General features: G+C 41.9%; 1 protein-coding gene across 4 annotated transcripts in view; it reads left to right on the forward strand.

Annotated features, from left to right (window-relative positions):
• The window catches only part of vps13b (vacuolar protein sorting 13 homolog B), a 352,525-nt gene that overhangs the window by 197,706 nt on the left and 132,561 nt on the right, over positions 1 to 22,258 (forward strand). For all 4 annotated transcript variants that reach the window (XM_078253791.1, XM_078253793.1, XM_078253790.1 and 1 more), the window contains 3 exons: positions 981 to 1,232; positions 1,525 to 1,681; positions 2,699 to 2,810. In XM_078253791.1, the coding sequence (XP_078109917.1) occupies positions 981 to 1,232; positions 1,525 to 1,681; positions 2,699 to 2,810 (521 nt within the window). The remainder of the gene's footprint in view (positions 1 to 980; positions 1,233 to 1,524; positions 1,682 to 2,698; positions 2,811 to 22,258) is intronic.

Consider the following 22,258-nt stretch of genomic DNA (forward strand, 5'->3'; position numbering starts at 1 on the left):
AGTTAAGGACCCATAAAAGAGCACTCGGGCCATTTTCAGCCCAACCAATGTTACATACCCTATTAGGAGACCTTAAGGAACAGTGTGAAATAGCCCATATAATCATTCTATCACCCCTTTAATTTGGTTTTAAACAATGTTGCGTTCAAATTGTGTTTAAATAGTCATGGTAACAATCACATCCTAATACAATTAATCGCATAATGCTGTAAAAGAAAAAAATCTCTATGGGTAGTTATATAACACACTTAAACTCTGAGGAAAGTACTCTAAACTTATTTTTTATGTATTTACTTACATTTTGTTACAGAACGTCTCCCAAAAGGGTGCAGCTTTTATACTTTAAGTCCACTGTTACTGGATCTTTTTGCAGACTTTACATCATGTCTTAAACTGATCTGCCTTTCTTTTAATCATGCAACAGTTGGAGATTATTTTCTTTTACTTAATGGGTATTTAACTGATTTTCACCATTTGCAAATCACACACAAGATTGATGTCTGGCTTTTCTGATTAATCAGCAATAATTCAGCTGCAGTCAGAATGTATGCGTCTCATAAAGTTGGCTGATTTGAGGATCCAATCTAATTTACTGCACAGACTATGAATACATTTGCTCTGGAACCCTTTTTTAGCTATTAGCTTCAGCTTGGCTTTTTTATAGTTGTACAGTGTATGGAAACACACAGAGCTGTTTTTTTGGCTGAGGTTAAGTCGTTTCCTTTAAATAGAGTACTGTTGAAAGTAAAAGCAATCTGGCCCAGTTTCTTGATAAACATTTTAGTTGAGGCATATAGTTGGAGCATTTTTGCTCTAAAGGTATTTATATTGTAAAATTTAGATTTATGTTAAGCCAGGCTTAACCCTCATCCAAGAAATCAGACCAAAATAACATTGAACAGGTTAAGTTTTTATCTGCCATCGTTCTGTGCAATGATACCAATCATCAGTGTGATTTGTCCTGTCTGACCACTGGCCAGACGGCAGCCAAGGTCCTGGAGGGCTCTCACCAGCAGCACGGCTTCCTGTCGATCACCTACACCCAGGCTGTCACCAAAAATGTCCGTCACAAACTCACCACCCGGCCGGAGCGGCCCACACGGAGCGGCGCTACCACTGATCCGCTGGCAGACAGCTCACCTCAGTACCTGAGAGAAATCCTGCTGACAGCCCAGCCCTTTGATGTGGTGCTATCCTGTCCCTTATTGGCTACTGTTGCAGGGGTGTTCCAGGTAGAAAGAAAAGTGTCTGTCAGTTCCTATAACTGTGTAGTATGTCAATGCTTGAGCCATATGGAGACTCAACAACAAAACATTAATTTTTTTCAGTTTTCAGTGTGCATGAATAAATAACTGTATACTGTAACTGTGTACTGTAATGAGGTACAATTGTATAAAAACTTGCACATTTCATGCAGGTTATTAGGCTACTCCATGCTTTTATGTTATTTGAACCAGCAATTCAAACTGATGATTAAGATCTTATTAATGTATTATTTATAATTTTTGCTTGATTTCTTTTCAGGCTACGATACCAAGACGCTACCGAGAGCGTGGGAAGTCAGCAGGTCAACCAATGAGAAGCCACACACTGACCTCTCGATGTTTGCCTCTCATGTACATCAACACCAGCGTGATCAGGGTCTTCTGCCCCGGGCCACAAGACAAACATACCGCAACAGGTTAGACAACCACTTGTCGCTTTTGAATGCACACTTGTGTTTTCAAATGAAAAACAACAATGGGACAGTATTATGTCACAAGCTGTTTTTTGGATTTTGTGGTGCCTGCATGAAAGTCCCTGCCAGGGCCGACCAGACATAGCAGAGCCGCCACATTAAACATTTGCTAAGAGAAATAGTTGAGGTTCTGAAGAACCAACCACAGTTATACACACATACACTCCTACAGAATATAAAATTATTCTCAGAATGTCATAGCTGGAGGCTTGTTTTGTCTGCTCGTAGTAATGACTAATAGTGGTAAGGCTGTGTGTGTATGTATGTATGTATGTGTGTGTGTGTGTGTGTGTGTGTGTGTGTGTGTGTGTGCGCGCTGTCTTCATGTACCACAGTATTTGCATGTGTGTGTATCGTGTATTTACACTTGTTTAAAGGCATAATATACAGGATTTTACTAAAACACAATTTAAAATAATCCCTGTCAATCATCACTTAGTGACCCACTAGAAGTGTGTGGTGGTGTCTGTATCTGCAGAGACCCTGCCCTCTGCCTGTATTTTCTCTTTTCTTCTTATATTTCTGTGCGCGGGACATTTCTGGGTGTCAGCAAAGAGATTTTCGGGCCCACATACCCCCAGCCAATTACAGCGTACAGGTTGTGCAGCCCATTCCCATTCCCAGATACCGCACTACTGCTGCTTTGTCACACCCCTCGGCGTCTCATACCGACGCACAAGTTTAACCGACACAGACAGGATGAACCTCAAAATCTGGCAATGTGGCACCTTCCCACGGAGGTGTGGGTGTGTTTGTTTGTGCTTTAGAATATGACCTCTGTGAAACGATCAGAAATACATATTATACCTTTATATATGTTTACAGTGTATATACAGTATATAGCACTATTGCCCAAGAGGAAATTTCCTTTGAGCACAATAAAGTATATCTTATCTTTTATGTACATCTGTTCCTCCATATTCAGTGTATTGGATTTTGTGTCTGTGTGTGTCCCACTAGATCCCCAGGTGAAAAAAGAGGACACCCTGGTCTTAAAGCTGGGTTCCCTCAGCATGGCTCCTCAGGCTGATAACCCCCTGACCCGCACTGTGCTGCGAAAAGACATCTACCAGTAAGACAAACTCTCTTCTCACTACAACCTCTCTGCTAAATTGACATTACGTTCAGAAAAATCAAACATCTTCCCCATTTCCAAATAACATCCCATAAATTATTTGCTGCTATTTTCTCTTCTGTTTGCACATAATGTATATTTATCCTCAGTTTCTCCACCTCAAGATGATGTGCAAGATATTTATCACCGAGTCTACCGCACAGTCTTCCTCTTTTACATATTTTAACTTCTGTTATAATATCATCACTCACAGCTTTACCAGGTTTGTCTTTTAAACAAACGCCGCTGGTTGTATTAGACCGCCACAAAACTTGCTATTTGGCCACAGTTCATCAACGGTTCCATTCAAATTTGTCTGACCTCAAGTCACACTCCATAAAACCTGTTGTGAGGCAAGTGTTTTTGGTGTGTGTGTGTGTGTGTGTGTGTGTGTGTGTGTGTGTGCGCGTGCGCGTGCGTGTGTGTGTGGGTGGGTGTATGTGTGTGGGTGTGTCCGGGCTGTGCCTGGGTGCACTTTTGCTCATGATGCTTGCTGTCTCATGGAATATTTTTCGGGTACACAGTGAGTGACAGCGCCACATAGTGGTAAGCTGCCCCAGCAAGGACAGAGAGCAGTGAGTGACACCTTGGGGGTCTGCCGGGCCCTCCAGCTGAAACACAAGACTGTTGACACAAGCCCCCCGTGCCATGTGGATCAAAGCAACTACGCAGGGAAAATCTGGACTTCTGAGGGAAATAACTGCGCAAAACACATTTCCCTGCTATAGGCAGCTAAAAGAATCTGGATTGTGTCATAGCTGCTTCAAAATCGCAGCCCCACAGCTTGTGGTGTGTGTGTGTGTGTGTGTGTGTGTGTGTGTGTGTGTGTGTGTGTAAGAGAGAGGGAGAGAGAGCAGTTGTGTGAATGGGCAGATATAGAGCTGGCAAACACATGTAATGAGGGAGATAAAAGTGGTGCCAAATGCTTTGTGCAGCTGCAAGAGAGATTTGAGCTGACACAAGGCTTGAAGTGGAGGGGGGGAAAAAAGAAGGTGGACAACAAAAGGAGAGGAGAGGCCACTTTAGGTTTCATTGCTGCCTTCAGTTGGTGGAAGTGTCATATGCTGGGGGATTACATGGAGCAGGGAGGCAGAGGGGGTCTAGGCCTTTGGGCATGCCTGACAATCTGTAACCATCAAGGCAAGATGGAGAGAAATACCACACTCAATTCAACACACAATTTCTTCCAGAGTACCCACGCTATCTCCCTCCCAGTCTCTAATTTACGTGTTTGATGTATTGCAGCAAAGGTTGTATTGATCAGTAACCATAGCTACTGTTTTGCAGAGACTTTTGGGGGTACTTTTTTTTTTTTTATCCCCACTAGTTCCACACACTGTACTGTGCTAAAATGTTTGCTCAGTGTTTTTGTACAAGTTAGTACAGCTAATGGGTAGTAACTACCCTGATTCCATGGAAACTGTGCCTAGATTTATTTTTGTTGACATGTTGGCCATGTCGTTATCATGGCAGATGATAAATGATCTTGTGGGCATGGAAAATAATCTGGAGTTTTTCTCAGACTTTCACCCCAAAAACCAGTTAGACCAGCCATGCAATTTTACCCCATGTTGGCCCGTAATGTTCTGCCTGTGGTAGTTAGTGGCTCTGTGGCTGTGGTGCCCACATCTGCTCATAGACATAGATTGCCTCGCACGACGCTCCACCCTGGCCTGAACACACTCACACACGCTACCATGTTGCTCCGCAGCGCTGTGGAGATGGGTCTGGCAAAGCGAGACTAGCATGTAGCCCTCCACACGCACATAGTCATTCAACACACACAGTCCACACATGCACTTACAAACACAATAAGTTGCCTACACTCAGTCATGCAGTCACACCAAAATGTGCAATGAACACCACCACATACTGTACCTATGCACACAGAAAATACACATATACATACTCTGTCACAAACTGTAGCAGCAGGCATGGCCATGTGTACAAACACACCCACATTCACTCACCCCCTTAACCTCCACACACAGAAGCCAAGAGTCACCACTTCCCTCTCTACAGTGAAACCTAGGAATTATGTCCAACCACTCTCTGTGTTCATTCTTCCATTTCTAACCATGCATTATCCTCACCACCTTCCCTGTTCACATCTGCCCTCCAATTAAGGATGATCACACTTCTGAGTCACATGATTGATAACCCTGAGATCAGGGACTTGTTGATATACCATTACCAGGCACTGTTATGTGCTTTATCAGTGCTGAATTTGACTGTGTGTGTGCTCCCCCAAGTCGTATAGACAAAGTCAAAGTGAGAGTCTGTAATCATCCAAACCAATGTGTGTTTACAATCCTTTACAAATTGTGGCTATAGGAAAAAATATGTCTGTGAGTGCCAGTAGCCATCTGCTACAATTCTGTTTAAAGCCCACCACTAATTACATCCGTTATCATAATTGAATGACTGATCTAAGCAGCCATGCTGTTATTGTCTACTGTACATGAAATGATTGCCTCACTATGTCTAAAACCAGGATTTACTGTAATGCCACCTTGTGAGAGAAGACAAGAGTGAAGGCTAAAATAGCGAGCGTATGTAAACATCCTGACAGAGCATGTATTGATACTGTTTAACTGACACTGTTTCTGACACACTTCAAAGCTCCTCAGCTTCCCTTTCAGCCTCAACATTTTTAAGGTACAGTGTGTATTTATCATTTGGAGTAGATTTCTTCAAAGAAGGAAAAATAAACCTGTTTGACTGTAAAGTTGTAGAGCTAAGTTGATATCCACCACCAGGTTCATTTGGTAACCATTAACACTATTTCATTTGATCTTGTGATGTTGAATGTTTTTTCCCTGAAGCACTAGGTCCCCAGCAGCTTCTTTCACTAAGCAGAAATTATGACACAGAGCTGCAGGCTCCCCCTCTTTCTCCCTCTCCATCTTCAGCTACAAGGCCGCTGTCAATTGACACAGCTGAAATCATTTTCCTGTCTTGAAAAAGTGGGCTTTTTCAAAGTACATGAGTGCCGGCGCAGGGAATGTCCAGCATGCGTTCAGCCCTGACTTTCTTGTGGTTCACAGATCTTTTACTCCTCACTCCTATTTTCTCTCATTTTCTCTCATTTCTTCTTTTTCCAATGAGATTCTTTTCACTTATGGGACACTTAATTGAAAGCTTCTTGTATGCTGGGCTGAACGAGGAGCACTCTTTCAAGTACCACGTGGAGATTTAGTGTCCGTTATTTAAAGGCAGAGAGGCGCATGTTTAAATGTCTAGATGTGAGGGTTAAAACATTGCATCAGTTTGCTAATCCCTTGGCCCAATATTGATCTTTTTCAATTGAAGTAACTTTTAATGACATGACATACGTATTTATTGAAAAGATTTAACTGACTTTGAAATAACTGATGATGAGCTAATTGCCTTTAACAGTAAGTGATGTTGTGCACAGCCATTGAAAATGACTTTTATGACTTTGTATGTTTTAAAAACACTTATTTTTAGCTAATTTCTTTTTAGAAATGAATCAAATAGTTTTGGTTGCCTTAGTTAATTTGTAGTTAAAGATTTTTATATACTTAAAAACAATTTAACCTGCATTAAATATTTGTTATATGTAATGCAACTAAAGCTCCAAAATCTGTACATATTGAATTATCTAAACAATTAAAAGGATTTAACAAAAGTTTAAATGATAAAAAAATGAACTTGACCTTCTTGCTTGTGTGTATGTCCCTCAACTCTACATGTGTGTGTGTGTGTGTGTGTGTGTGTGTGTCTTAAAATATCCTGCACATTTCCCGACATCCCCACACCTAGATGACACAGCTCTAGATTCCGTCACATACTCGGTTACCTCATGGTGAGACTGAGGGAGCATCCTGCTGCCGCAAAATATGTTTTTTTGTTTTGAGTAGTGCACATGCCTGTGTTTCTACGGTAACGGCAGACACGGCTGCTGTGTCAGTGGTGATGCCGAGCCAAGTCAACATGATGTGGCTGTATCAATGGACTATGTCTATTTCACTCCCTCCTCTTGTGTCTTTTTCTCCTGCACTTTCCAGAGTTTGTCTGTTCTTACTCCCTACTTTCTTTTTCTGGTGTTTATAACCCACTCTACCTCTTAAGCAGTAATATACCCTCATCACCTAACTTCTTATTGTCCTTATTTTCTTCACATTTTTTGATTGCTGTATCTTCTTAATTTATTCTATCTATTTTTCTTATCGGCAGTGTTTTTCTCACTCTTTCTCTGTCCTTCCTTATGTCCACCTTCCTTTCTTCCTTTCTGTCTTCCCTTTTCCTAACTTTCTGGGCAGGTTTTGATATTTCATCATGTAAAAATCAGGAGAATTGACACTCCAGCAGGGAGAGGGGCAGGGAAAAGGGTTGGCAAGCAGGGAGTGCATAGTTGATCATTTATCAGAATCATATTATTTATATCAGATACTGTATGTCTTCAGTATCATTAATAATAGATTATCAGGGTGTTTTCTTGCAAGATTTTCTCGGCCTCGCGCAACAAATCAGCACAATTGCTCAACATCAGCGTGAGGAAGCAGGCAGCGTGAGGAAGCAGGCAGCGTGAGGAAGCAGGAAGCAGGCAGCGTGAGGAAGCAGGCAGCGTGAGGAAGCAGGCAGCGCTTCAGCGACCCGGTAAAAGATAAACTACTCAAATAACCTGAACAATTCCAGAAGTGGAATGTCGTCGATATAGACGTAGGCTACTGTAACAAGCAGTTGTCTCCACTATGGCCTCTCTGATCTGCTGTGCACTGACTGTGCTGCTCCGTGTGTGTGTGTGTGTGTGTGTGTGTGTGTGTGTGTGTGTGTGTGTTTGTGGAAGAGCTCAGCCCGAGGCCCGATTAATACCGGGTTTCGGTACCCATCCCTAAATAAAATGATAGTTTTTATTCATCGCGTTTCAGGCTTGTTAATAAACAACGCATACATGGTCAGCACTACTACAGATGAACATTTAATATCTATATTCACATTATAAACACCACCACTTACTAGCCCTGTAACTAAGCATATTGACCATACACGGTCCAGTCATACACTAGGTTTTGACCTAGTCTTGTTGAATGTCCAATGTTACTGTCTCTTCCTCTCTTTGTTTTTTTTCTGTTCATGCCCTCTGTGACCCTTCTCCAATATTGTCATTTTCTTCCTCTCTTTTTGCTCTTGCAGGCTCCAGGATCCATTACTTTCCACTCTTTCACACCTTCGGCTGTCACTTTTACCCTCCATGTCTCTTTTTCTGTTTTGTTTCTCTCTGTCTCCATGTGTATTTGTTATGTTCCTCCTGTCTTGCTTTTCCTCTCCGTCGCTTTAGTGTTGGTTAGACTGGTCCCCGTCCCAGCAAACTGTGGTCAGTACAGTAAGCCGCTTATTGCTGTTGAATGGCTGCCTGGTTGAGCCCACATATATGTCCTAATAAGTGGTTATGATGGGGATCTCCCCCTCCACAGATAAACACAGCCCACTGAAGCCAGGACCCTGCCTGTTACCAATAAAACTTCCTGGCACTAAGTTGTATGCACCATTCTCCTCTGGTAACATCCTTATATTGGGAGTGTATGTGTGGATACAGGGATATACTGGGGTTGAAAATGGAGCTGAGTACCCAGGGCCCTCATGTGAGGAGGGCCCAAATAGATGCTAGAATGAATAGGTGTGGATGCGGGGAGGGGCCCGTAGAGAATGCCTTTCTACAGGGCCCAGAATGTTGTGCTACGCCCCTCTACCTGACAGTAAGTGATTGACTTAGTCAGGAGCTTTTGGCAGAGCAGTTGTATTTCTGTTTGACTTCTACATTGATCCATGTTTTACAATATTCATTAACAAGATACAATGGTTTAGCTGGTAACTCTACTGCATTGACTACCTAACTAGACCTTGACTAAATAACTGCTTGTTTCACATTATAACATTTTGGGCTCTCAGTTAAGTCTTCCTGACAAACTAATGTACCCATGGCATACTATAAAACCATTAAACCATTAAAGTTAATATGAACTAACTACAAGTTAACTATGCAATTTGCAATTGTGGTTACTCTGTAGCTAACTGTCATTACACTCTAGATTTCAAAAAATGGCTTTTCATATACAACTTCATTACAATAATATATCCAGATAGATAATTTAATCGAACTAAGTGGGCTTGGTTACTATGAACAGTCAGCTGTACTGAATATATTATAATGTATTTTTTTTATATTGTATAGATCAGATCCTGTCTTCTACTGTAATCACCATTTTTAGATTTCACGGTTTGTTCATTCAGTAGTAGCAGATGTAATACTTTTACTGCCTCTATTGAGGCTGTAGGAGTAAAGGCAAAGTGTGGAATAAAGCTGCTCATAGGCCCTCAGCACGTCAGCTCTGTTCAAAGGTGCAGACCTGTCACAGCGTCAGCAGTCACCTCAGTAAATTCACCACCGGTCACTGGGGTTCACATACTGCTGCTGTGCTAGTAGTAGGATTAGGAGACCCTGTGAGTTTTATGCATTCTAATCTCTTGTCCTCACATTGGGGCAAAACACTGAATGATCCTCTCAGGCGTCTATATGACAGCTGCAGCTCTCCTACTTTCTTTTCATTTTTTTTATGCTCTCAGCTGGTCTCCCTCTTTCTTGTCTTCCTCCTCATCTTTCTTTTCCTCATAAAACCCAGAGTTCCCAGCAAATGATTCATTAGATGCTTCAGTGCACACTTGCCTCATCACTCACTTTAGTCGGCTGCCAAGTGCCCCATTTCCCCGTTTGTTTACACCAGCAAAAAGTGCGCTGGCTTTGCTTCGCTGACGCAGCGGTGGAGAGAAGCTGCTCAGGCCACACACAGTGACACTCAGGACCTACACTTATATACACTGATTTAGGAGTTGCTTTAAAAATTTCCCTGGCTGCTGAGCAGGTTTAATGCTAAACTCCTTTCAGAGGCAATGGTGGCAATGATCGTAATATCTGTATCACCACATTAAAAAAAGAATGCTTTAGTACAATCTTTTTAAACTTCCGATGCAGAGCAGCCTGAATGATGAGAAGTGTTGTAATAGTAGTGCTGAAAGGAGTTATGTTGTAAAACTTCTCAGTTTATCCCTGCTGGTGTAGTACATTGCTACTCAGTGCTTTGAGTATGCAGAGTAGCATTTTAGAACAGTAAAAGTGGTGTCTGTGGGGATTACCCAGCCAGACATGAGCCTTTTAAATCAAAGTTCCCTTTATCTATTTTGGTCTCTACTTTTAGGCTTTAAAAATATAATTCTCAACTCTACACTCTTGCTATTCTAAATTTTATCTTTTGTGAAAATATGCCAGTGTGTCATTATCACAGAACTGTGGACAAAACCAAACCAACTAAGTAAATCTCTTTAATTGCGTTGGTGCTTGTTTGGCTAACTAGCTGTTCTGATCTTTTAGTTGCTTCATGTGAGTATATTGACTTAAATATATGTTATTACAGCAATCCCTTTTGATACTACACACTTGTCTTACAGTGAGTATAGTTATATTGTGTTAAATGCAAATGTCCAGTTACCATCATGTAATCCAGTAGTAAAAAGCTTTTAGGGCAGAAAAGGGGGAAATGGCACTGAGCCATGAGAGTTTGTTGAACCTGAGCCAGCCAACAGAGAAGTCCTATAATAGACCCACCCAGCAGTCAAACACGTGTGAAGTGGCTAATAGTGCAACATATTTCGTCAACAAGAATGGCTCTGAGGGCTCCTGAGGCCAGAGCTTCATTCCTGCTGTGCTCATTTTGGGCCTGGGAGTCTGAGGAAAGAGACGAGAGATGATTAGAGTTAGACCTGTCTCGGTGAACTGTAAATCATTTAGCTCCATTTGTTTCTCTCCTTTTTCTTTTAAACCTATTTTCTACTCTCTCACTTTGGATGTACACCCATGTTTCCCCTCTCTTCTACAGAGAAAGAAGATAAAATAAGCAAGGATTGGAGGGTCAGCCAGAATAAACATTGTTTTTTGTCAGTCCAGCAAATGAAACACCTGGTGCTGGTAAACGCAGAAGACATATTTCACATTGCCTTGACACTCAGGATTAATGCAACATCAAATTGTTTTAAGAATGGGGACAGCTGCTACCCGGAGTGAATCATACGCCCCCTTTTATTAAAGTTTGCCCAAGAATTTATGTTTTGAATCCGACAGGATAGCCTTCGCAGAGCCGACAGATGAGACTGGGAGCGGGCTCGCTGGGGCTCATGTTCAAACAGCCCTCAGACAACATGTCGTAATGTGAACAGGAAGTTCAGACACTGAATACTGCTGTGGCTTTGAGGTGGAGTATTTCCCTCTTCACCTTTTTTTCTTCTTCTTCTTTTGATGAAGTAATATTTGTCGTTCTTTTCAGTGGGAACCAGTGTGACAGATAGATTTCTCTGTCTCCCAGATGATACAGGGAACATACTGTATCATATGGCATGCAAGCTGATTTCCTGGAAGGTTCGAAAATGCCATTTGCCTCTTCAGCCATGAGAGAGAGAGACTTAGTTTGTGTTTGTGGAGCTAATGTCTCGAGAGCAGAACAGAGAAAACCAGATGAACGTTAGTGGATTTGATCTTTAAACTGTGAACCAGAGTACCTAACCGCTGTGTTCAATCAAGTCAACCACGCGGTATGAGGCTATCAGTCTTTTTAAGGGTGTACTCCACGCTGACCGCCAGCCGTCCCTCTTTCTGTCTGACAAGAGGCCCTCGAACAGACTAATAAGTAAAGTTTATATGGATACTGAATAAAATCAGTGATTTATAGCTGTATCTATTTACCTATATATCATATTGTATCTTTATCATCTCTCCTTCTGTCCCTCTAATTCCACTTATCCATCATTGGAGAGATCTTGACCACAGCTCTACACTTTGTGTTTAGCCGGCAGTGTCTTGTGCTGTATATGAGTAGGGAGCTGTATACAGTGTCTTGTGTGCTGTGTTGTGGTGTCTGCTGACTTCTGTGTACAGCCTGTGGTTCATTCCATAAATAGCTGTGGCCTCTGTGATGTTATTCTCAGGCCCTCTGCTCTGTGAGAAGATTGCACCACAACACTTGTATTTCTCAGCCTGCAGTTAGAGGTTTAGGGGGATTAGGAGGGAGAAAACCCCAGCCTGGGCTCTGCGTTAGGTTTTTATGGCCATTTTTATGCATATGATTCCGATGTAATGTACAGAAAAGAGGGAGAGAAGGGGGTATTAGGACTCACCACAGGGGAATCAAACAAGTTAACCACAACTTATTTTCCCTCTCTTTTTTTGGCACTATGTGGAGGGGCTATTGGGAAGGCCATGTTGACTAGTTTGTCTTTGGGTCCATTGGTCCAACACTTTGATCCAGCCTGAAATATTTTAATTACTTTTGGATATCCATGATATTTAGTATGGACATCTATGGTTCAAAGAGGGTCAATTCTAGTCATTTAGAGAATACCTCGATGTTTCCTGTGGTGACAGATATTGTAAAAAATGTTACATGGACCTCCGTTAAATTTACTGTGGATAATCACGGTCCTCAGAGGATGAATCTTAATGATTTTTATGACCACCTCTGGTCAAATGAATAACGTTCTATACAAGAAATCTGAAAATAGGCAAATGCCCTGACATTAACTGACAAAAATCATCTTCCTCAAATGATGAACCCTTTCAATTCATTGAACAGCTCAACATTTCATGTTGCATCACCCATCGCTTGACCTTTTTATTCAAATATAAGATGAGAGCTCTAAATGTAATGAGTGGATAACCATGCGTGAGTTAACAGGAGCACCACCTGCAGGGTGAAAAATAACTGCTATGCACGTTGTCATTCTCATTGGAAGATAAACCCTTTTTCATTTTGGTAACAGCCATGGCCTTCCTCTGGCCCCGCCCAAGTTTGGTAGTCACACTCATTAACCCTGAGTGTGTGCGCAGTGCAGTTTCCCCTTTCACGTGTTAGTCCTTTTGATGCAAAACCGAAACACGCACAGTATAGATTCTCAACATGAGCTTATTCTTTTTTTTTTTTTTTTCCTTTGTCCCCCCCTTTAACATCTGTCTGTGTGTTGCTGTGAAAGCGTTCTGCATTCCTTGTTTGATGGCACTCAAGGTGACAGACCTTAATTCAGAGCTTCCCGGAAACCGCTCTTGTGTTTTGGCATACTGCTGTCAGTCAGGTCGGGATGCATGCTGACAGAGGCGAGAGGGATCACCCCTCAGCTGTCCTGCACTCATAAAAGGGCCTGATCCAGGGGTTGACCGCCTGGCTACGGGGCTCATTGATTTTGTGTGTGTGTGTGGGGGGGGGGTCATCCTGAAGCAGGATACAAAGGGTTCTAAGAATACACCCATACTACCAACATAGGAAGCTCTGTGCTCCAATGCAGCATGCGATACACACATTCTACCCGTGTTACCCTGTCAAAGTCTTGTGTGTGTGTGTGTGTGTGTGTGTGTGTGTGTGTGTGCATGAAATTGTAACTGCGTATGTTTTGTGTATGTGTCCATGTGTGTAGTCAAACCCCAGCCTTGTGCATTATTGTGTTTTAGTTCCTTTTCTCCCTGCTCATGACATGTTGATGTTCTGGCATCCTGTGTGGTTGGTTTGAAGCTGTCATTGTACTGACAGGGACACTCTGACTGGCCAGTCACACAGCAGTAGCGGAGGCCAGGTGGACTGTCGGGGAGTTCAGGAATACCGTATTGATAGTCCGTGTGTCTCTACTTTGTCTAGTTTCTTTTCATAGGAACATGGAACATGGAACATTTACATGGAAATAGCTGAACTTGAGCCATGTGTCGATATGCACAGCAAGATCTGAGACAGAGGGAGAGTTTTTTAACTACAAGTAACAAGAGATCACATATCACACCAATTCTATCCTCACTTCTCTGGCTTCCTGTTAAATTTCGCATTGATTTTAAAGTACTGGTGGTAACTTTAAGAGCCCTGCATAACTTAACTCTCCAGTATATCACTGACCTCTTCCAACCTTATATGCCAAATCAGGCTCTTAGATCATCTGAGCTAAATGTGCTGGATGTCCCTCACCCACTATAGAACTTGAGGTGACTGGGCTTATAATATTTGGAACACTCTCCCCTTATCATTGCGATCCCTGGACTGCTGTGATGCTTTTATGAAACAGCTGAAAACATTTATATTCAGACAGGCTTTTGGTTAGCTTATCTGAATAACAAATAACTTTTGTTCTGATGCAGTTGTATTCTTGTCATCCCTGTGCTGTGTTGCAATCTGTCTTTTTTATCGTTTTAAATGTTAAGCACTTTGTGATTTTGGACCTGTGAAAGGTGCTATATAAACAAACCTTACTTACTTTTTGGCAACTATTTTTCTCAGAGCAGTAAGGCTTTGTGTGTAGTTACAATGTAGTGCTGTTACAGTTGTCAACAGTTCTTTACTTTGAATAGTTACATCAATTCAACATCATAAATATGGTAGTGTGTTTTTGTATTGTAATTTTTTTTCAGAAGAATGAGCTACCTAGATGTTGAGTTTCTGTATATAACTCTAACTTTGTTAGCATATCCTGTGTGTATTTCCGGAGGAATGTGCCCATATATTTGTGTGTGTGTGGTCAGTAGTTTCCTGCCAAGCAGCAGTTATCAGTAGGCTACTCAGTAGAACATCAGACCAAAGCAGAGGCAATTGGAGAATTGAGTAAAAGTACGAAAGAGGAAAAAAAAAAAAAAGAAAAGAAGAAGTCGTCAACCTCAAGAAAGAAGGAATGTGCAGATGCTTTCAAATGTCCATGTGTGAAGCCACAAGCTCTTCTGTGGCTCTGGGAAGCCAATGTGAAACCAGTGGCGTAATTGCCTAATGCTTGTGTAATAAGAGGCACATTACAACCCCAGGAGGCCCAACCAGGCTTGAAATAACCACAGGCTGGCACTAAAGTAGGCTCAGAACTGTCTTCCTCCTCCTGGTCTTTACCAGTTGTTTTTACTCAATCCTGCTAAATATCAAATAGCTTACAGTAGTTCATGTACAGTATATATTATGAACTCTAATATTTTTTTGTTAGTCCCTCTACATCCATATGTTCGGTCTTGTTCCGCCACTTTTGTACCTTCTTGCTTAACACACAAATATTCTTTCTAAATAAACAAATGCGTGGAACTTGGATATACTCTCCTGTGTGTTTGCGGTCTTGAGGCAGTCACTTCTTAACAATCCCTATTAATGCATCTGTAGTAGTAGTAGTAGTAGTCGTTTAATGCATTTGTACTGTAACAATGTCTGTGTAGTTTTTGTTCCACACTCCAGTTCTATCTCAGCCCACATTTCTTTCAAGAATTGTGTGGTATTTAAAATATATGTATACCATAAATGAACCGAATGTAGAATGTAACAGATGTTTCCCTTTCCTGTGTATTACACTTTAAGAGGCTATTGAGTTATTATTGATGTGCACTTAAAGGTATTGTGTTTTGTAGACATTCCAAATCAAACACAGTAGTTTACTTGGCCAATGTTGGCATGGAGAAAGAGACTCTCCACACAGTAAGGCTGGCAGGTACGTGCGTGCGTGTGTGTGTGTGCGTGTGTGTGTGTGTGCGTGTGTGTGTGTGTGTCAGTCATGTTACTTCAGCTGCATGTTTGAGAGAACCACAGAGGGAAATGTGAAGCCACCGTGTAGACAACTCTACTGCGGTGGTCCCCTTTCTTCTCTCCATAACTTACCCCACACACAAACGCACGCACACACATACACACACAAAACAGCCCTCCAATCAGCACCCCACCCCTGTCACTTTATCATCGCACGCATGCAGGGCTTTAGTTACGCACAAGTTAAAAATTATTAACTTGAGCAAATATGCTTTGCTCCATATATTTATGCTGAAATGAAATGTCCAACTGTTGGCAAGACTTCCATCCATTCCTCAGTAATGACGAGGTGCCAGTGTTTAAAGCATCATTGTTCCCCCCTTGATATTTTTCCATCTCCTCTTCTAACAACTGAGAAGGCATTTGAAGGGCTTTGAAAGGAGTTTTTTTAAGGCCTCACATTATGTGTAGCCTGGTAATGGACTGATGTTATTAGCATTTTAAAGCCACATGAGAGTAGTTTTTTTAAGGAGCAGAAGGCTGGTTTGAAGGCTGAGGGAGCGATCCAGCTGACAGACACATGTTGGACAGACAGCACAGCGAGACAAGAGGCTCACACATCACAACCTGACATGTCAGACTCAGAGAAGCACACAAACATTCTCACACACACACACACACACACACCATATCACACACTCTGCAAACTGCATGTGTACAGACACTTAGACTTGAGCACATCAAGCACATCCCACGCGTGTTTTCAACCACACACAAACGTCACTGTGCTGTCTGTTGTTTCTGTGAGACATACACAGTAGAATTGCAAGTATTTAACCTGCTTATCTGTCCATGGTTGAACCTGTCACTAGTCTTTGTCACCTTCCTTCTCAGTCACCAACACAGAGTATTCTATCCAAGCCACATGAAGCTGACATATAGAATTTCAGGTTATTATTTTTACCTTTTGAAAGACTTAAAGTGCTCATATTCTGCTTTTTGGCTTTCTCCTTTCCTTTATTGTGTTATATATCTTTTTGTGCATGTTATAGGTTTACAAAGTGAAAAAGCCCAAAGTCCACCCCAAAGGGACTCACCATCTCCAACAGAAAACACTGTTCACAAACTGCTCCAAACAGCTCTATTGTAGTCCAGCCTTTACTTCAGAGACAAACGTGGTCACTTTGGAACACACGTTATAATGCTCGCCTAGCTGCTAGCATGGCACGCCCTCATACTCTGCTTCTGACTGGCTAGTAGTCCTAACCTAGGTACTGTCAGGGCACGCCCTCATACTCTGCTTCTGACTGGCTAGTAGTCCTTACCTAGGTACTGTCAGGGCACACCCTCATACTCTGCTTCTGACTGGCTAGTAGTCCTTACCTAGGTACTGTCAGGGCACACCCTCATACTCTGCTTCTGACTGGCTAGTAGTCCTTACCTAGGTACTGAGCATGTGCAACTCCCAACAAAGATGGAACAGAAGTGAGATGTCTCACTCTGTAGCTAAAACAGAGAGCTCAACACACAGGGTGAAAAGAGGAGCTGCAGCAATGAGCAGTACAACAAAAATATACATATTTTAAAAATGAAACCATGTAAACCTATTCTGGTACAACCTCTAAATACAATTATGAACCTGAAAATGAGCATAATATGAGGACTTTAAATATAGAGATGCTGATGGAAATGAGTGTATATTTGCAAAATGATAGTTTGGAGAATAGATTTAATATTTTCTTCCCCAGTAGTCTACTCCATCATTAAACCCTTCCAAATAATATGTTCTACTCTCTCCAGTATGCTTTCTGCCCTTAATTCATTCTTCCTCCTCTCCTCTCAACCCTAACAGGCCTACTTCAACTTCATGCCTGCTCTGTATTACTCCCCTGTCTATGCATGGTTCAGTCTCCATGTATCCTACACTCCATCTCTCTTATTCCCCTCCACCCAGCCTATTAGTGCCAAGTCATCTCACAGGATGGTGTAGATGTCTTCCTACCTTCTCCCTTACTTCTTCCCCTTCTCCTTACTCTCACTTCTTCCCTGCCCTGTTCTCCCTCCCCCCTCTTGCCTGTTTTCTAATCTCCCTCTTCTCTGCAGGATGTTGCTGAACATTTGCTACATGTGCCCTCTTCTGTTCCTCACCTCCCACTTTATTTGGTCTCCTCGTTGCTCCCTCTCGTCAGTTTCTCTCTGGTCAGCTCACAGGATGCTGTAGAACATTTCCTGCCACAAGGGCTACAGGAAAGAGCCCTGTTTGATGTGCCATCTCCTCTAATTCTTTACACCTGGACTACTCACTGTACAGAAGTTCTCTCGTTCTCCCCCTTCTTTCCTTCTTTCCTTCCTTCCTACAGCGTCCTTCACTTGATTTCTCAATCTCTCCCTGCAGCCTCTTGTTTCACAACATAGTCTTCTTTTCAAAAAGCTTCAAAGGGGGTAGAAACTCCATCCCACAGGGGCACAGGGGGCTTGACGTGTTAGTATAATGTCTTTTTCTCATTTCTTAGTTCCTTTCTAATAAAAACAAGGCCCACTCCGGTCTCCAGCTCAACGCAGACACTCCTGAAGCTCTGTTTTGCATGTTTTCGATTTTCAACTCCCCTCCTGCTACTTCTTTTATTAGTTTGTCCCTTTTTTCTATCCATTTCGTTCTCTTTGTTTTTTCCCCCAACAAATGTTCTCAGAGCCTGCAGCTGTTTTGATGTCGGCGTGGTGGTCAGAAGTTTTGGCATTGTGTTGTTTGAATGCCATATTTTCACAGCGCTGCCTGTTTAGAGTTGTGGTTTGTCAGGAGCCTGGCCCGCAGGGGCCACTTCCTCCTCACTGTTCTGGAGTCACTGTACCAAAACACTGACTGGCAAAAGAGGAGAGGGGAGAAAACAGAATAAGATGTTAGGAGAGGGACGAACAGTAGAACATTATCGCGGCGGTAATTATGTAAAGATGATGTATGGAACTATTTGTGGTGGTTTTCTTCCCTCTTTTAATTTCTCCAGCATTTCTCCAGGTCACAGGAGGAAAAGAGCAGGTGTAAACAAGTAATAATGGCTCACTGTCGCACGCCTAAATAGATAGGAGCCATCGTTAACGTCATTAGGAACACCTGTGTGCTCTTTCTACTAAGTCTAGTGTCTGCTATGAAATTGTCAGACTTGGAGCTAAGTTGTATTCATCTCAGTCTATTAACCCCCCCCCCTTGACTTCCACTGCATTTGTGCTACATTTAAAAAAAATTTCTTGTTGATTGATGAAGCTACGGTCTTTTCTTTAAGTCCCTCTCCCATCCACCCCTTTTTTGTACCTTTTCTCCATTCTTCCCTCCCTCTCCCTCCCCAAATCAACAGCACTCCTAGTGGAATTAGGTGAGCACGAAGTTAACGCTTCCCCCCACCCCCCCCCTGTGATTTCCTCAGTTAGAGGGGGAAAGGGGGGAAATCTCCCATATAGAAATGTCACTTTGTATAAATACACTCGGTGGTTTGGATGAATGCGAGATCCGCTTCAGAATTATAAACACTGGCTCTGCAGTCATTTACAGAGGAGGAAGAATTAGCTGATGTAGGAAGCATGTGTGCCCCACATTATTGTAATTATTTAATGCTGTTTTTCCTTGCTGACATAAAAGTATTTGGACACTATCTCATGAGAAAGTGGTTGTAGTCCTGTAGTCTTGGGCCGCACCAGCTAAGCTGCTCTCATATTCTTAAAGTCTGGCCTGTCTCTCCTTAAAGCTTGTGATTTAGACATAAGTTTTTAATTCCATTATGTGGGAGCTTCCAGCAGCAAGTCGTTGTATTTTGTTTCACTCTGCCTTTGTTTGCTGGAAGGAAATTTGAATTAGAACAAAATGTTGTTTAAGGTCAAGGCAAACGTCAACGAGTAGGACCTACTGTTTTAGCTATCTGGTTACATGTTTGTTCAGCCTGTCTGCTAAACCTGTAGCATACGTTAGCCTAATCAAATATGGCCATCATTTCCCTGACTTTGTTTAGGAAAATGTTCATTCTTTATCCGAAGAAGGATAAGGCCTTGATATGTAATCTCGTTGCTTTAAACATTTGTCAGAATTCAATAATTGCTGTAAACAATGTGTAATCAACTTCAAAGTGCTCTGCCAAATACCCTTATTTTCACAGATAAAAATGAGCATCTTCAAAAATACACACAACGCGCCTAATGTGAACCAGCTTGGCAATACTGAACCGCTTAATCAATATCAAGTGGAAAAAACAGTAGTGGTTCATGCTGTTGGATCCATAAAGTGGGCCTAATTTTACAGCTCCATAAAACACCCTCCATGCCGGAGCACGAAGTGAACAATTTATGTGCAGAAGTAAATCACAAGGAATGCTCTGAAGACTGTAACCATCTTGGTTTGAGACTCATATCATAGAGGGAATGTATATTGCCTGTGCGTGTGAGCATTATGTTTTAATGCAATTGTGTTTCCAGCCATGTGCTTTTATGCCCCTTTGTCCTGGTAGTGTGTAGTTATTGTCTTAAAGACAAACAGTACAATGTATTTCTATTTAACAGTGATAAGTGATATACTATTTGGGAGTAGTAAGAGGAATATGCATCACTGCGTCATGTATTTTCTGACAATCTGGACAGCATGTCTCATACAACATGTGAGGTGCAGCTGTACAAGTATTGCTCTCGCTGTATCATCAATTATCATCAATCTACTTGAAATTGCGTCAGCTGGAATAAATGGTTTTGGTCCTGGATGATTCTGACTCCTTTATGTTTCAAAACTTCAAGCGTTGTCAATCAGACCAGTGAACATGCTGAGTGCCTTGCCAGAGACCAGGGACAGACTTTGGATCTAGAATCTTCCTCCAGCAAAAGGATTATTTTCCTTTAATTAGTGTAAAAGTAGCATTGAGGTATGTGCCTGTTCTACTCTAGCTCGATGAAAATGACTGCATATGAGGGAAAGCCAGATCATTGGCTACCCCTGCCATGTTCCCTACTGCAGCCAGTTCTGAATAATCTATTCCACGCATGTGTTTAGCGATTAATTAAAGATAAGGCCTCTCAAATTAAAATGGCAGTGGGATTACATCATTGTGAAATTGCTTGGTGGGGACCTAAATCTGTTTTCAATCTGAGGTCTGAGGAAGTCAGTGAGGCATTCCTTTCACACCTCTGCAGCAGGGACCCACTGCTAAACCTCTGCCTGACATATCTTATAAAAGCAGCCTTATGTCTGTTTTCAGAGCAGGTAGGAAGCATAACAAATCTGTAGCCACTAACAGAGAAAGTGATTTCACAAGCTCTGGTCCGCTCAATTATATGAGGAAAATGGTAGCTTTGTCCTGTGGTGACACACAGATGACTCGTAGTAATTCTCAGCAGCAGCAACTTATGCAAATATTGTAGATGCCGCCATCTAAGACAGACTGATGCGTGCACGCGGTCACACGCAAATAATGTCAGCCATTTTTAGCAGATCCAGTGCAGATGTACCTACTGTACGAAGGAATCCAGTAAGTAGTCATTGCCCTTAAAAAGCCGATGAATTACTGTCCCTGTATTCCAGGAATGTTCCGTGCTTAGAGCTACAGTACATGCAAGCAGAAGCAGGAGAAGAGCACAATTAAGGCTAAACAGACCTGTGTGTGTGTGTGTGTGTGTGTGTGTGTGTGTGTGTGTGTGTGTGTGTGTGTGTGTGTGTGTGAGAGAGAGAGAGAGAGAAGCAGAACAGGAGCACTGGAGATGGGGACGACATCTGTGAGTTTTAATAAAAGGCCCTTGCAATGCTATTAGCAGGGACAAACTGCAGAGTGCTTCAGACTGAAATATAAGTTTGAAATGGCATCAACATTCTGACTGATGTACAGCCAAGGAAATGTGATATTATACGGCTTTAAAAATGCTTTCTCGTTATAATGTGTTAATAAATGAGTATGTGTCCACTATGTGATGGTGCAAACTGTATTTTTTTACTCTACAATGAATCATGGACTATGATGAAAGATTAGCAGTTTAATTTACACGGTCACTGGCGTGTGTGAATTTCACAAAATACACCTCAGCCGAAGCCAAATGAAATATCTGTTCCGTCTTCACTCATGGTTTCTTTGCAACATGGAGCTCTGATGCAAGAAGCAGATTTTGAATTAGTGCGTGATGAGCCTATAAATTACACCGGTCCAGACTGACACATTTAACAGGCCATCATGGCGAGCACGTGTTAGCCAGTGTCTTCAGAGCAACACTTCTAATACCGACTGTGTTCATAACAATATAACTTCTCTGACATGTAAACTGCATGGGAGATAAATGACTCCTGTAATTAAGATATGTTGAAATCAAAGTGCAAACACTGACTTTTGGTATGCACCATGTCTTTGTAAACAGAGGGCCTTCTTCTGTAGCACTGTCTCAACTCCTTACTATCATGTACCATTGTCTTGAGGGTGGTATAGGCTTGAGCTAAGCCCTGCTTGTATTGTATATAGAAGTAATAGTTTCCTCCTAAGATCTTGTGTAAATATGATATAATTGGTTGAGTATGAGTGTCTTTTAAGTGCAATCAGTCTAATGAATAACAGGCTTCTGTTGGGAGCAGCAGTGGAGATGAGTAATGCTGTTGGGCTAAAAAAGAATAGATTATTCATTTCTTTGCCATGGGAATGTGTCACTACATCAAAGCCAAGACACAATACGTGAAAAAAGCAAATTTTTTATTTAATGTGTATATTGCCAATGAGGAACAAACCCACAAGTAAGAACCTTGTTATTGCCAATAGTGACAAATTTGGAGCATTGTTGCAGCTTTGTTGTCTTGGATATTTTGTTGTTTTTGTGACCGTATTTGACTCCTGTTAAAGAAGGCTCTAGTCATCAAAAATAATT

The sequence above is a fragment of the Sander vitreus genome, chromosome 6 (assembly GCF_031162955.1).
Source record: "Sander vitreus isolate 19-12246 chromosome 6, sanVit1, whole genome shotgun sequence".
Taxonomy (NCBI): Eukaryota; Metazoa; Chordata; class Actinopteri; order Perciformes; family Percidae; genus Sander; species Sander vitreus.